General features: G+C 27.8%; 2 protein-coding genes across 2 annotated transcripts; one reads left to right on the plus strand and one right to left on the minus strand.

Moving 5' to 3' along the window:
* Positions 1-8,341: 8,341 nt before the first annotated feature.
* Positions 8,342-12,432, plus strand: LOC124921035 (MADS-box protein EJ2-like). The gene is made up of 8 exons (XM_047461636.1): positions 8,342-8,720; positions 10,610-10,691; positions 10,865-10,926; positions 11,126-11,225; positions 11,787-11,828; positions 11,971-12,012; positions 12,102-12,265; positions 12,342-12,432. Exons 1-8 carry the CDS (start codon positions 8,536-8,538, stop codon positions 12,427-12,429), a joined length of 765 nt encoding a protein of 254 aa, XP_047317592.1. The 5' UTR covers positions 8,342-8,535; the 3' UTR covers positions 12,430-12,432.
* Positions 12,433-16,327: 3,895 nt separating this feature from the next.
* LOC124929197 (NDR1/HIN1-like protein 6) lies at positions 16,328-17,056 on the minus strand. Its single transcript, XM_047469500.1, has one exon. The coding sequence runs from the start codon at positions 17,054-17,056 to the stop codon at positions 16,337-16,339; it is 720 nt and encodes a 239-aa protein (XP_047325456.1). The 3' UTR covers positions 16,328-16,336.
* Between the last annotated feature and the right edge of the window lie 423 nt (positions 17,057-17,479).

Consider the following 17,479-nt stretch of genomic DNA (forward strand, 5'->3'; position numbering starts at 1 on the left):
TTTTGGGTCAACTCATTTCAAGTCTAAACAATAGCTTTATCACTTCATAACATAGACTGTAGCCTAATCAAAAACATAGTATAGACAATGACTCCATCAAAATATATCATAGACAATAGCTTCATCAAAATAGTGTACACATACTGTGAATCAAATTTACTCATTAAAACATCTTAACTAGTTACCATTAATCAGAATAAGCATATTCAAACAAGTTGGTTACATATTTTTCATTTGGAATTCGGAAAGAATTTAATCGATTTAGCAATAACAGAGAGGAAATCCGTACCTAACAGAAGAAGGAGACGAGAATTAGAAGAATTCGTTAACGTGTGGAGTTCACTATTCAAATAGGAGTGGGATTGCTTTGGTCCCATTGGATTCAACGCCTTCCGAACTCAACGAACACAACTCTGATCGGATTCAAATTTTTGAAAAGGAGAAGGAAGAGGTTGAACCGATGTGAGAAGATTCCTTTCTGATACTCGTTCTTCCTTCAGCTAACGAATGATCGGTCGACGAAGGAAAAAACAGAAAGAAACCTTCAATGTCGAAATGAAGAGGAAGAGAGAGGAATAAGAGAGGAAGAAGAAAGAGGTGTCCATGGAATTATGGAAAAACAATAATACTCTCACTGAAGGCGTTGTAGGGTGTTCTCGGTGGGTGATAGTATTAAATGAATATCGCTGAAAGTTGTATCCAATTACTCTCGATAATAATAATTATCACCGACGGCAACTCTTTGCTCTCGGTAATATTAACAACTATCTACGAGGACAACCCTTTTCTTTTGGTGATATTAATATTCTAGAGAGCATTTTTCATTCTCAACGACTATTCTCGATAATTCTATATATTTCCAATTATATATTTACTCTTTTATATATATATATATATATATATATCAAAATTAACAACTCTTTGACCCAATAACGTAGGATTATACGGTAGTTAGAGTGTTGTATTATTATTGTTAGATCGCAAGTTTGACACTTAATTTTATTCACTTAAGTATTCATTTATTAGCACATATATATATCAAAATTAACTAAATGCCTAAACTAAGGTAAAATTAAGCATCATTATATATATAATTATATATAATTGATTTGACTATTTAAAATGTCTTTAATTATATATTATTAATTAATTAATAAATATTAAAATTATAACTTGTAACTTGTAACTTACAAAATAACGTTAACAAGGAATCAAAATTGTTTTCTAATTGCAAACTATACATCCAAAAGGACAGAGTAGTACTTTTTTTTATTTGTAATGTAATTGGTTTTTCTAAAATACACATATTACTATTTAACTATATTTAAAAATAAAATTATCTTTAAAAAAATCTTAACACTATCAAAATTTATTATTATTAATTAAGACTAAACATTTTATCATTTAAAATATACAAACATTTTTTGTTTGTAACTTTAAAAATATATTAAAACAAAAAATCTTATTTTTAATTTTTATTCTTTCATTTTAATATTTCAGTTTCATTTCATCTTTAACTCTCTTTATTACTTTTAAATTTGCTTAAAATTAGTCCATTAATTTGAACTTACATTCAAGTAAATTAATAAGTTTGAGAAAAAATAAAATTAAAGATAAAATGAAAATAAAATGTTAAAAAGAAATAATAAAACAAATATAAGAGTGATTCTAATCCGCCCTCTTTTGAAACGGTAGAATCCAAAGTAAATAATGCATCCAATTGATTTCTTCTTATATTTTACGGTAAAATATGTTGTAGCCGAAACTGCATTCACTTACAGACACGTTGTACCTCTCTTATTATTTTTTATTCTCTCTTCTAGTGTTTATACAAAAGTAAAATATAAACATTATTTTTTTTATTCTTTCTCTTTGAGTGTATACAAAAGTAAAATAAAACATTGTTTGTATTTTATTTGAGGTATCTTTCATAATTATGGAATTGTTACTTAGCAAAGTAGTGTAGTGTTAAAATTCGACTTAAAAGATCCAAATGTTATAGGTTAGGGTGATGAGGTGTCATGCTAGTTCTCTTTTAATTAATTTTTTTTTTTATGAAATTAGAATTAAGTCTAATTTGTAAGTTTGATAAAACATTTTAAATTAAGAATTTTAATTAAAAATTTAATATAATATAGTGTAATTTTATAATTCTTAATTTTATTTATTTTAGTTCAAATTTGTAATTTATTTATTTTTTTATATTTTTTAAACAATATATATTATTATTTTATCATTTAAAACACGATTAAAATTTTTAATCGATATATATATTTTTTTAATTTAATATGTTAAAACGTCGAACTGGTATATATTTTAATTTAGTAAATAACATTTTGAGCCGATATAATTATTTTAATTTAAAAAGTTAGCGTGTCGAACCGATATTTATTTTTGAATTTAAGAAGTTAAAACCGATATTTAATTTTTTGAATTTATGAAGTTAACATATAGAACCGATATTTTTTTTTGAAATTAAGAAGTTAAAATGTCAAACAGATATTTGTTTTTTTAGTTTACGAAGTTAACACGTCGAACTGGTATTTCTTTTAATAAGAATCGAAACATAAACAAAACTCTTAACCTTTGACGTCTTATAATTTGTTGTGTCAAACCAATATTTTAACAAAAATAAATAATATATATTAAAATTATTTTTATTATATATATTATTTTTTCAAACATAAGAATTAAAATTGAATTACAACTATATAATTTTTCTTTAAATTATAATTCAATATCAATTTTAATTTTAATTTATCTCATCCAAATTACTCTTTTTGTAATTGCACATAAAACAAATGCATCAATTATATTTGTATTTTTTCATGATTAAAAAACTGTGATTAAGATAAAAAAAAATTATAAATCACATGCTCCATTTGAAAAATACATGAAAATGTAAAGTTATAAATTTTAATAAATATACATAAAAGTATAAATAAAAAAGAGTAGAAAAAAATACAACTACCAATATTTAATTTGGTGAATGATTTTTCTTTAAATTTTTTTAATAAATTTGATTAATTTCAATTTAAGACATTCTAAATAAGAGATTTTTATCACTTAAATTGTCTAATTAATGTGAAAATTTTATTTTGAAATATATTTAAATTTAAAAATTATTTTTAAACATATAATAGTCTCAATTTTGTTCTACTAATTTGGTTATACTCCACTTTGAATATAACACACATCTAAATAGGGTTATGTTTGATTTTTTCTAAACAGGTAATTCTACTAGTATTTTATTATATTTTTAAGTTTAAACCACTTTCATTTTCATTTGCTTGAACTTTTTTCTAAAAAAATTGATGCTCCATGATGAGTGTTGGAATCTCGACACGTGTAGGATTACACTGAAATTTCCGTTGGATTTTTAAGGTTTTCATCCGTGGACACGTGTATGTTATGTCTACTCATCAAACGTTGGATCGAACAGTGCTGGAACTTCATTTGACGTTGTCCACTCATCACTTGACACGTCATTGATAATATAGCCATCTCTCACTGGAAACTATTCAGAACAATACAATACAACACATCTCTTCCAACTTTTTTTTTTCCCGTTATTTGTCAACTCTTATTATTCAAATTATTTATTCTTTTAATAATAATCTCATATACCTTCAAATATTTCATCTTTCACCTTTTATTTTATTTTTAAATTGAACCATTATTTCATTTATTTAATTATTATTTTATTTATTAAAATATTAAAAATAAGGGTCTGTTTGAATTGAGGTTATTTGAATAACCTAAAGAAAGAAAACAAAATTATTAGAGATACATTCGAAGATGTGATAATTTTTTTTTTTAAAATTTAAAATTTATTAATATATAATAATAAAATAAAAAATATTTTAGTATTTTGGTTAATTAATAAATGACGTGATAGATGAAAAAATGAGTGAAATGATGTTTGAGTATTTTAAGTTATTTAAATAACTCAGACCGATCAAGGCTTTTCGGATTGAGCTTATTTAAATAACCTAAAAGGAGACAAAATGATGATGGTTGATGATTTTGTAGAGATAATGATTATTTTTTGTAAAAAAATTTAAAGAGTATTGATATAAATAAAAAAACTTAAAAACTTAAATAGAGAGTATTTAATATTTTAGTTAATAAATTGAGTGATGTGATTGTTGGGATTTGAGTGAAATGATGTTTGATTTTGTTTGGGACAAGACCTTGATCTTGTAAAGATTATTTGATATTTTGTAAAAAAAAATATTAATTGATAAAAAAGTTATTTGAATTACTGTAATGCTTTTTTTTTGTATTTAAAATTTTAAGTTTTTAAAGGTACAGTCAAAATAGTTTAATATTTTAGTGGATAAAATAAATGATTTAATGGTTAAAATGATTGTATTGTGATAGAGAAAAGTTTTTTAAAAAATTGGATAAAATTTCAAAAAAATTCTCAAAATTAACCTCATGGTATAAAAGATCACTAAAATATCAAAATTTCTATGATAGAAAAGATCACTAAATAAACAATCAGTTCCTAAACCTAATGAGAGACTTTTCTACTACTATTTGGACCGGACTATTATTGCACAAGGTGATTTTGTTCGTTAAAATGTGGCGAACTTTAAAATGTGGCGAACTTCCTTTACTCGTTGTTGTGATACATATTTGTATTAGCGATTTTAAAAATTGTCGGCCATTCAGATTTAGTTAGTTCATATCATTTTCAATTTGACTTAATTATGTTAGGTTCCATTCTTGAAAAAAAAAGGAGGGGGGTTGCACTTAACAAAAGAAAAAACATTTTATCATTTTCTAAATCAATGTGATTTTGAGACAAAACAATAAATACTAATTACCAAATATGCCTACCATTATTTGCCTATTATCCTAGAGTGTATATAAGAATGTGAATAAAAATAGATATGTAGGCCGTGCTTGGTTGGTGAAAGTTTATATTTTTTTATTTGTTAAATTATCTAATTTTTGGGATAATCTAAATTGATAACATTTTGTTAAACAATTTTTTATATAGTCCTTATTTGATAAAAAAAAATTATCCAAGTTAAATTGAAACTGATTTGTTTTTAGTATACATAAAATTATGTCAAAATATTATTTGAATCATTATTGATCATATTATAGTATTTTTCATATTTAATTTTATATAAATATTATTTTTAAGATCGTGATTGATATTATACATAATTATATTTTTATTTTTGCTTTATTTAGTATACAATTAGTTTTTGGATCACTGTGTAATTCATATTTGTTTAGTATTTAGTATAAATACTATTTATTTTTAATAATGGTGATCAAATGTAATTTTCTTTATAAGAGTCGGTTTAAGAGACCAAAATGTTACAGGTTCGATTTCATCTAAAAGTGTTTTGAGTTTAAGCGGATGACAATAATTGTGGGTGTCATTTTACTTCTCTTTCAAATTTTAATTTTTTTTTTTATATAGTATTGTGAATTTTATAAATCTAACCATATGTTTTTCAGATAACGATAAATTAAGAAAACAAATATGTCTAAATTGATCGCTTAGTTATTATATATCTTTTAGTTTTATATATAATATGAAACTTCTAAAATGTCAATAAAAATCTTGATGATATAAAAATAATATATAATCAAATTATATATTGATCATACAGTTAATGATTTTTAGGATGACCAATTAATTTATTAATGCAACTAATGAATAAAAATCACTTCCATACACTATTTAATTAATAAACTAATTACCTTACTTATCATATTTTAGCTAGATTTGTTTTAGTAATGTGAATATTTTTTAAAAGATGTAAATATAATTTATTAGAATTATTCCATAAAATTATTTAATTATTTTTAGTTTTAACATTTTAGAAATAAAAAATAAAGTTGCTTATGATTTGAATGATTAGTTTTATGAAATGATGGTATAAAATAATATCAAATAAAAATCAAACAAGCTTTAATCTTCTAATTATATATAGTTGTAAGCTTAGAAAAAAGTATCATAGTTAAAATTCTTAAAGTATATATATAATTTGTTTAGAACTAATAATTGATATCCAAACTCTTAAAAAGAAAAACAATAATATATACAAACAAAATATTTTTCGTAAAAATAAATATCTTTACACTAAACCAATTTATGTAGTTTTATAATTATTCTTGTTATTTATTTCTAAAATATTTTAGATATATTTATATTATTTAACCATATTATTTTTGACAAATAAATCAAACAGTTATTTTAGTTAACTAAATCAAATCGATCAATAAATAAAAACAATGTTACGAGGTTTTCTCGTACCGACTTTAATGATTTGATTGTACTTGATGTACAAATTTGCCGAACTGTTTACCCGTTAAGTAAAAAGGTACGATAACATTTTTAAAATTCGAATGAATGAATCTAAATATTTAAAATAATTCATTATATTTTTATTTATTTAATAATAATTAAAATATCAAAATATTTTGTATTAATATCTTTAATTTTTAACTTGCTAACACAATCTTTCATAATTCTAATTTAAATAAGAAAATATATAAATAATCCACTAGTTATTTAAAAAATCCATCAATTTACATGTGTTTTGATAGGAAATGTGAGATGACCTTTGTACCTATGGTAAAAGGGATTTTAACTTCAAAAATAAAAGAAATACTCAGCAAGATAATTTATTAATAATTATAAACTTCTAGCTAGTTTATTAATAGTTTCGTTTTTTACCTAACCATCTATTTGATTTCCCATCATTTTTTTTAGAATTTCATTAATCATCATACAACCACATTTCTTCATAATTGCAAAGAAAATACTCAATAATAAAATATGTGAATCAAACTTTCATTCTTATTATTATTTTTGTTTTGACAAAATGGACATTTAACATCATCAATCTTCGAATTTTTTAAACTAATCTTTAATCGAAAGTCAACAATGAAATCCAACCAAAGAATAAACTAGTGTCTTGGTGCTATCTTTGTAGACCAAACAAAGTTATACCATTCAACATATTGCCACAGTTTCAAATATTTTATCTTTTTTCTGAATTCCTATCTGCTTTAATTTATTTCTAACGCACTAGTTCCAATCAAATCAACTACTTCTTTTAGTTCAAAATTGTTTTAGTTGTGTGCTTCTCATGTTTGAGAAGTGCAACACTAGTTTAGAAAAGTATTATTTTAATGTATTTGTAATGTTTCTTGTTTTCATATAATTCAACCTTTCTATAGTCTATTTACATAGAGTTGGCGTCATTAGGATCTGATACTACACAATTAAGAGATAAACAATCGAGAGAATACACAACAGAACCTAGAGCTACTCGTACCGAGATATTGAGGGTTAGTAATTAATTGAGTGCACTCTTTGTGTATGAATTATTGGCATCTTGAATACTCGCCTAGCATGACAAATGGATGTAGGAGACATTGTCCGAACTTATATACATTGGTATTCAAGTTTGTATGTTTTTGTACTTCTTCCATTCTTCTTCACGAGTGCACTTTTGTGCAAGTTGAATTTGCGATTTGAGTCATTAGTATTTTTTATCAAAGTTTTTGTAATTGGTTTTTGTGAGATATGGTACTTGATTTGTGTATAAATGATTGACATCTTGAATACAAGCCCGACAAAAGGCCGTAGGACATCTTGAATACACGCATTGACAAAATGATGTATAAGACATGCATATTGTTAGAACTTATATAAATTAATTTGTATTAAAGTTTCTATGTTTTCACATAGTACTTCTTAATTCTATTTTTCTCAAAGAGTGCACTTTGGTGCAAATTGAATTTGTGATTTGGGTCTTTATAGTTTTTTTATCACGGTTTTTGCATTAGGTTTTGGGACATATAGAGGGATCGTCTTCATCATCATAATTTCAATGTTTATTTTTCATTGATTAAAGGTACACACAAAATTCATGTCTTATAGGAGAAAATCAAATTAGTACAATAAAATTCCTAACCTAATTTAAATAAAAAAACCTAAAAATATCATTCAAACTTGATCTAAACCTTGTTCATTCTCATCCACTTAGAGTGAGGAGTAGAGTACATGGAAACTTACACCATGTTGTTCATCTAGAATCGGGTTATTTAATTAGTGACATATAAGATTCAGAAGGATTTATAATAGAAATAGAAAAAGATTATTTGAAAAAAAGTAAGATGAAGCTAGGAAGTAAATATTTATAGGTACACATGTCAGAGATGTGTGGTGTGTGTGGTCCTAGGCAGCTGGCTGGATGGCTGGTTGGCTGGCTGCTTATAATGTAAAAAAAAAAAGGAAGAATGGGATAAGAGTTGAGTGAAAAAACTAGTGGTTTTCTCATAGAAAAAGTGAATTGAGCAATAAAAGGACTACTAGGTTAAATCAGTGAGCACTCGATCCCAGGGTTTCCATTTCTCTCTCTCTTCTTTTTCTCTTTTGGTGCCCTTCCCCCACACCCACTTCTAAAAGTAGATAAGCTCTTAACTAAGATTGGAATACACACATACACACACACAGAAACTTCTCTCTTGAGAGAAGAAAGAAAGCTAGAAAGAGACATGGGTAGAGGGAGAGTTGAGCTGAAGAGGATAGAGAACAAAATTAACAGGCAGGTTACTTTTGCCAAGAGAAGGAATGGCCTTCTCAAGAAAGCATATGAACTCTCTGTTCTCTGCGATGCAGAACTTGCCCTTATCATCTTCTCCAGTAATGGCAAACTCTTTGAGTTCTCCAGTACTTCTAGGTCATAATTCATTCCCTCTCTCTCTCTACTATCTCTCCTCTCACATCTCTCCCCCTCCCTCTCTCTCCAGTTCATCATTTTGTGCAAGATCTGTGTTAATTTGTTTATATCTTAGATCTAACAACAATCTTTCAAAAGATTTAAACTTTACTTTTTTAACAAGACTTATCTTTTTAGAAATCTTGTTAACAAGGTACTAGCTAGCTAGCTAGCTGGCTTGATAAATAACCTTTCTCTTAGAATATTCTTCTTTTAGAAGTTAGATCGTTAAACTTACATTCTTCTTTTTGATTCCAATATTATTTTTATTATTCTTTACTATATATGAAACTCTTACCAAATAGATATGCTTTGCTTCTCATGGTTGTATCCTTTCTCATGGTTAACTAATTTTTCTAGTTTTTATCATCTTTTGTAATTATTATGTGTTTGTTTCTATATATTTTTTCTCTTTCTTTTCGTACTGTTTTAAACTTCATTTGTTCATTATCTATACAAAGGTACTAATTACTTGGACTCTTAGATCTCCTAATCAAGAATACAGTTGAAATTTGATCTACTAGATTTGGTGTTCTATAGCAGTTTTTAGGGTTCTTTATTTCTTTCACATCCTTAATTTTGTACCTCCCTATATTTTATATCTAAGTTATCAAAGAAGAATCAGGGTGAATTAATTTCCTAATTTCTGACCTTTTATTTTGTACTTTAACATAGTACTTAATTGTCCATTATTGTGATTAAGTCTATTTTTTTTTTGGTACAACAACATTTTCTTAAAAGAATGTGAGTGAATTTATTTAAGATTTACAAATCATGGTCACAAAACTTTTTAGACCCTATAAAACTCACCTTTAACAAGATTTTGACTATTTGGTTGATGAGGAAATTATCAAATAATTTCAAAGAGAGAAAAACCCTAAAATAAAGAATAAGAAACTATAAATTTCACTTGTGCAATGTTGGATTCACAATCTTAATAAAATATTGGACATCCCTAAACGAATTTATAAATGTAGAAAACTTTGTCTTCTAATTGCACCATTTTCTAATGGAGGTATTCTCACAAATGGGAACACCCTATGACTTCCAAAGTTGCCGTTAATGGCTATCAATGCCCCAGTTTCTTACAAAATATGTTTGTAGCAAAATTAATTAGAAACTATTAATTCATTCACAAAATGTGCAAAGGAGAAAGGGGTATACAAACCATATGTTTCTTTCAAGATCTTCCATGGAAGAAAATCCTTGAAGCAAAGAAAATGATGCTCCATGAAAATGAAAAGAAACCTTAACAATCGATTCATAAGAACAAATTTGCCCCAACAAAATATTTGTCAACTATGACAGGCAACAAGTATTGGGTTCTAAAATACTCTTAGCTAGTATATATGTAACATAAGAGACAAATAATATTTCTATCTAGGACTGGATGTTAGTAATCAAAATAAATCACCATAAATTTGTATGTAAACTGTGAAGAATAAAAACTTCCAGTGAAAAGAAATACATGTTTTGCTCTGTATATGATGATTTATGCTCTCATTTTGTTTTCTAAAATCACCATACATCTGTTGTTTTTAAGACCGAGCAATTCAAACTTCAGTTTCTAACAAATTCCGCGAAATAATTTAGTAATGTTGTTTCAATCCTCTCAAACTACTAGTGGAAGATCATACATACCTCATTCTTTTTTTAAATCATCTCGTTAATTACTTTTTTATTTCCTAACTATGTTTGTTATTCATACATAAAATAATTTGAGCATTTCAAGCCTAAAGTATATGCATCATTGCTGCATGCAATGAGATCATTAACATGAATAATAGTTGAAAATAGAGTATCTAATTACTTTGATGGTTTCATATTTGTTACAAATGTTGATTTTATAGCATGGTGAAGACTCTTGAAAAATATCAGAGGTGTAGTTTTGGTCTACTGGAGGATAGTCAGCCCTCTCATGCAACTGATCAGGTAAATAGTAATTATTTATACTTACTCTTAGGTTCTTTATTTAGTCATTAGAAAAAGAGAAGAAAAAAAATTGTTATTGTGTTATTTAATTCTTAAATTTGACACATAAATGTGATTGCTTCTAAAACATTTCATGTAATAAATTTGAGATTAATTTGCAAACCTTGAAGCAGGATGGCTACCATGAGTATCTAAGGCTTAAGGCAAGGGTTGATGTCTTACAACGTTCTCAAAGGTATCGTGGATGATCGATTAATTCATCTATTTTGCATTTGCTATTGATTAATTTTCTTTGTTGTATCACCTGTTACAAGTGACACAAATCTAATATCTACTCGGCCAAATCTTAGTATAGTGTTACTGCTAACATTTTTGTGGTATTTGTTATTTTCTGATAAAATTACATTTTCTAAAATAAAATGATTGTGGTGCAGGAACTTTCTAGGAGAAGATTTGGGTCCTTTGAACAATAAGGAACTTGAGCAGCTTGAACAACAACTGGAGGGGTCCTTGAAGCAGATCAGATCAACAAAGGTAGTTCTATATATATATATTGATTATAGATTATATATAAGATTCAATATAATTCTGTAATTTCAAAATTTTTAAAAGGATAATAGATGTCTTTAAAACTCAACTTAATTTTATTATACTTTATAATTAATTAAAACATAGATAACTCAACTCCAAATTTGTTATATATATCTTTAACTCTAATTTCTACATTTAAAAAATCATAAAATTTAGGAAAATAGTTTAGGTGGTCAGAACTAGTGTCTAAAAGCTTTAATTATTACTTAAAATACAAAACACAAGTAGATATATATAGTTTCTTAAGTTAAAAAAACATTTAAAAATATGAATGAGAGTTCTAATTAAAAATTGTTTTTTAATGCTTTTCACTTTTTAGAAAAATGTACCTCATCCAAGGGAGGTAGGTTTATTTCATTTGTTCATAATACTATATATCTTTTTATTAATATAATAAAAGTTCATCCTTGTCTAAAAAATTTAAAATATAAAGACAAACATCATGACACATTTGTTATTCATTAAATCTGATGCCAAAACTTTAACTATTCCTTTTGTGATCAGACCCAGTTTATGCTTGACCAAATTGCTGAGCTTCAAAGCAAGGTAAATAAAATAAATTACCCTAGTTTATTATGTCCATTTAGAGTACATACACATATTGAGGCTCATCACACATGATCAATGTTATTTCCAAAATTGTGTTTATAATGTTCATTTCCAATATGGATTTCTTAATTTATTCTAGGAGCATTTGCTAGCTGAATCTAATCGAGCACTAAGAAAGAAGGTAATATTCATTCCTACTATTTTTTTTTTCTTTCAACTTCTTGAATAATCTTGATTATTAATATCTAATTCTTGGCTCATCACTTAAAGTTTGAAGAGCTTGTTGGGGGAGTCCCAAGCCGAGTGTCATGGGAAGTTGGTGCCCAATCTTCAATGCCAAGTTATGGTCGCGACAATGTTCCTCATCATCATGACTTGCACGGATTATTTCTCCATCCTTTAGGACCTAACCCGACTCATCAAATCGGTTATGGGTACGTTTACATAAACAAATCTTTTAATATTAAATTACACTTCACATGAATTTATGTTTTCTTGTGCTTGTTTCAGATATAATTCAGTCGAAGTAGATTTTCTAAACGTGGCCGGAGGCGTAGTGCAAAATGTGTCTGGGTTTGTTCCGGGGTGGTCGCTTTGATGGGAAAATAAGATTTCCCGCAAATAAAGATGTTGTCTCGCTTGGCACCACCTACTGAATTTCTTGTACTACTACCACTAATACTTTTCAAGTGTTATTTAGTAAGTGTAATTATTGCATCATTGTTAGATACTAATAATATGCATGGAATTCTATAGTGAATCAGCTTTGTTCAAACAAGTAATGTATTTGTTATATTTTCAAATGCTATCATCTCTTTCTCTAAAATGCTTTAGTAAAACGAACAATGGACAAATAAAATAAAAAAGGTCAATTGGAGCATTGTGTAGAAAAAAGGGCAGTTTTAACATAATTCTTAGGTTCATGGGCCAGATTGATATAATTAGATATGTCCATATTAGTTACTGCCAGGGTGAGTCAGTCAATTATTTATTGTTGTTTATCTTCTTTAGTATTATAATAAGTTGTGATGACAATTATTGACTATTATTATTGATATTCTTGGAAGGAACCAAATGATTAAGCAATAAATTTAAACTTTTAATTTGTAATACAATGAATTAAAAAAGAACATTATTATCATTATTATTATCATATAATAAATGAGAAATAATAGGGGTAATTTAAAAAAAAAATAAGAAAGAATGACATAACACAATTTGATTGGTTAAAAAAATAAACAAATTTATTTCTCTTTTCTCTCTTCACATTATTATTTTTTCAGTTATGTCATGTCATTCTTTCTCTCCTTTCTTCCCTCAATTTTCCTTTCTATCACTCATAATAAATACATCCTCATCAAAAAAATTTATGTAGAACAGAAGTTGGAAACCATCGTGGTTGAGACAAGGATGGAGGGTGTATGAAAACTGTCTGCTTTCTCAATGTTTTTAGGAGACTTTATATAGGTTTTCTCTTATGCATCCTAAAGTTATTTAATTATTTAATATCTTACTAAAAAAAATCTTATTGATCCCTCTTATTCCTTTTTTTTTTAGCATCTGATGGTGCTTCGTTTTACTTTTACAACTTAGATTTATGTTAATATTTTATTTTGACTTTTTGTTAAATTATATCGGATTTTTCATTCGAATAATATTGCCAGTTGGTAGTGAGTTGTTTGCTATATCTTTCCATTGTCTTGCTCCGATTGTCATGTTGATCATTTATTGAGTCCATGTTATACCTGATATGTAATTTTGTAAGAAATTGATTTTTCAATTAGTCATCATCTTAAAAGTATCCTCTCAATATTTGGATAATTTATCATTTTTGATAATATATGAAAATGATTAGTTATCATAATATTTTTCGATTTTTAGTAAATATTAATTTTCATTATCGCTTAAAATCTTTAGATATAGATTCTTCCGACATTGTTTAATTGATTTGATCAGTTTACTCTACTTAATCACTCATTACACAACTTTAGAGTCACACTAAAGAAAGTAGCATAATACCCTTGCGTTGTAAGGATAAATAAAAATCATATTACAAAGTTGAAATAAATAATACTCACCTATTTGTGGTCATCATCATCATCGCCTTCATTATTCTCTTCGTCGTCAACATCTATGGTCTGAACTTGAAGGGCTTAATGGTTGAGATAGTCTAGTGATCGTCTTCCTCCTCTTATTAATCGTTGTTTTCGTTATTCATAAAAATAAGATAACCAATTTGATAAGAAGACATTCATTTAAGTTTTGTCTCATCAACACCGACTTCTTTCTCTTCGACGACTTACTCTCATTACTCGGTTAACCAAAAATTTATTTCTTACATAATAGACTTCTCATATTACTAATCTCGTGATCTCACTACACTCAACCATCTCAACAATACAACATCTTTTACCATCACTTTTGGCAAACCAATCATCTCATCATATCACCAACTTCCTTACCATCACTTTTGGCAAACCAACCATCTCATCATATCACCAACTTCTTTACCCTCACTTCTTCGATAAACCAAACAAATTCATTCATATATTTAACCACTGATATTTTTTGTTCTCCAATGAATATCTCCTTACTATTCTCGTGACATCACTTCTAGTATTTTGTACCTCAACCATCACATATCATTACCGCGATCTCTTTACCCTCACTTCGACAAACCAACCACCAATCCAATCAACCTCTCATCTCGTGACCTCACTTTCACACTTCGGTCAACCAACCATCTCAGTCACACATTTATCCACTAATATTCTTTTTCCTAATGTACCACTCACATTACTAATATTATGACCTCACACACTTTCACACATCTCTTATCTCTCACCAAACCAACCACCAAAATCCCCAATAACAACTTCATCTCATGACCTCACACTTTTAGACACTTCTTATTCCTCGGAAAATCAACCACCCATCTCATTCGATCTCTAATATCGCGACCTCACACTTCGGTCAATCAACATCTCATTCATTTATATTTTTAACTACCAATCACAATTGAATTCTAATCTTGCGATCTTACGATCCTTTATTACCGGTCTACTATACCTCAACAAGCCAACCACCAATCTCAATCTTACTGGGCTCTTATCCTTTAGCAAACCTTCCACTAATATCATCGACCTCTCATCTCATGAACTCATACTTTCACATGTTTGTAATCCCTCTACAAACCAACTATAAATCATAATTGACCTCTAATCACGTGACCTTACGGTCCATTGTTACTAATCTCTAATCCCTCGGTAGACCAACCACCAATTCCAGTTAACCTCCATCTCGTGAACTCATTAATTTTACACACCTCTTATCTCTCGCCAAACCAACCACGAATCCCAATGAACCTCTCCATCTCATAACATCACACTTTTACACACACATTATCCCTTAACAAACCAACTACCAATCACAATCACACTTTCACAAGTCTCTCTTATTTCTCGACAAACTAATCACCGACCTGAATCGACCTCCTATCCATTGGTAAACTAACCACCATTTCAAATTTTACTGGCCTCTTATTCATCGGTAAATTAATTACCAATTCAATCGATCTCTCATCTCGTAACCTCACACTTTCACACTCACATGTCTTTAATCTTTTAACAAACCAACCACCAATCTCAATCGACCTCTAATCTCGTGACTTTACGATCATTTGTTACTGATCAATTACCAATCACAATCGACCTATAATCTTATCACCTCATGATCATTTGTTACCAATCTCTTATCCCTTGACAAACCACATTCCAATCGTACTTTCACAAGTCTTTTATCCTACGATCTAACCTAAGTATTCATTTATTCTCATATTTATATCCAAATTAATCATAACTCTCGACCTGACTAATCAAAAAAATTCAAATTAAGCATTATATATATATATATATATATATATTAGTTAGTTAAAAAATTAAACTTATATTATTAAAAATGTCAGCACTTTCATCAAATTTTGTGTTGAATTTAAAATATAAAGTCTTATTAATTTAGTTGGTTAAAAGATTATATTTATTTTTGGTAGATTGCAAGTTTGAAACATATCATTTTTTATTTTATTTGTAACCGTTTCAAGATTATGGACGTATCAACCAATGAGTCAACCCAAAAATTCATTTATTCTTTTATATATATATATATATATATATATATATATATATAAATTAACCACAACTCTCTGTCAAATTCAAATTAAACATTATTACAAAATTGTTAGATATTTTTATTAAAATTTTAAATATTATAAAATTATTACACTATTTACCATCTACATTTCTATTTAATTATTTTAATTTTATTAATATTATTTTATAATTTAATTTTCTATACTAATTTCATATTTAAATTTACGATAATTAATTCATTTTCAACAAATAAAAAACATCCATAAAAATATTGAATTGAAATATTAAAAATAATCATCACGATAATTCCACAAATAAAGCAACATTTCAAAAAAAAAAAGGAAAAAGTAAAATAAACTAGAGTTTTAGCTTATATTTGCAATTAGTATGTTTAATACTAATCAAGCTATTAGGAGAAAGGCTATCAACAACCACCAAACAATTTCCCAAAACCCTAACCCTTTTCACTTTCAATCCCCCCATCTGAACCCTAACCGGAACCTCCACCTTCAACCTCAAAGGAATGCTCCCAGTTCTCTGCGCTTCTCCGATCGCTGACATCGCCGCTCCGGCGTAATTATCCCGTCCTTCCAAAGCCACATCAAGAACCGCCTTCATCCGCGGTCCTTGAAAGAACGCAGGCAGAGTTCCTCTGCAAAGACTTGTTTTCTCGTACCAAACGCTTAATCGACTTCCTTTCTCGTAATGAATTCCGATCTTCTCGTTTGGATTGATGGCCGTAATCCTCACGTTGAATTTAGCGTAGAGCGTTCCGTCGAGGTTGAGAGTGAGATCGGATATTCGGAGCTTATCGACTGAATATTGGGGGATTTTGGGTTTGAAAACGAGGTATAAAGTTAGTATTGTGATTCCGATGAGGACTATGAGTAGAATGATGGTTATTAGTGTCCAGCAAATGCATCTCCGGCAGCAATTCCGGCGAATTTTCTTATTATTGGGTTGAAATCGGCCGGTTTCAGGATCGCCGGCCTTCTCTGAACCGGATGAACCGGCGGGAATGAGCGGTCGAGCCGGAGGGGTCTCGACCAAAGGGTGTATTTTCTGGGGATCTGTCATAGTGGAATTGAATGTTAACAATGGTTTGATTTTCTTCCTTTCTAAAACTTTATGTTCTTCCATTGAAGAAAACTCAAACTATAACTATGAATGTATATATCAGCAAATGTGTTAATATATATATATATATATATATATATATTGAAAATGAAGCCATATAATCAGACATTGATATTTGAAGTTAGCAATTTTAGTTGAGGAAGATTCACCAACCATACCTAATCACAACTCATAAAACTATATAATAATTAAAATATATGTTATAGTCAACAAATTAATAAATAGCATCACACTTCATTAATGATTAAATAATAAATCGATGTGTTCGAGTTTGTTGAGCTAAAAAAAAAGTAACTAAATTTCTTCATTCAATGAATAGGCCTGGCCGGTTACCTGTGTATCAATTATCAAACAAGTCAAGCT

The sequence above is a fragment of the Impatiens glandulifera genome, chromosome 1, assembly GCF_907164915.1.
Source record: "Impatiens glandulifera chromosome 1, dImpGla2.1, whole genome shotgun sequence".
Classification (NCBI taxonomy): domain Eukaryota; kingdom Viridiplantae; phylum Streptophyta; class Magnoliopsida; order Ericales; family Balsaminaceae; genus Impatiens; species Impatiens glandulifera.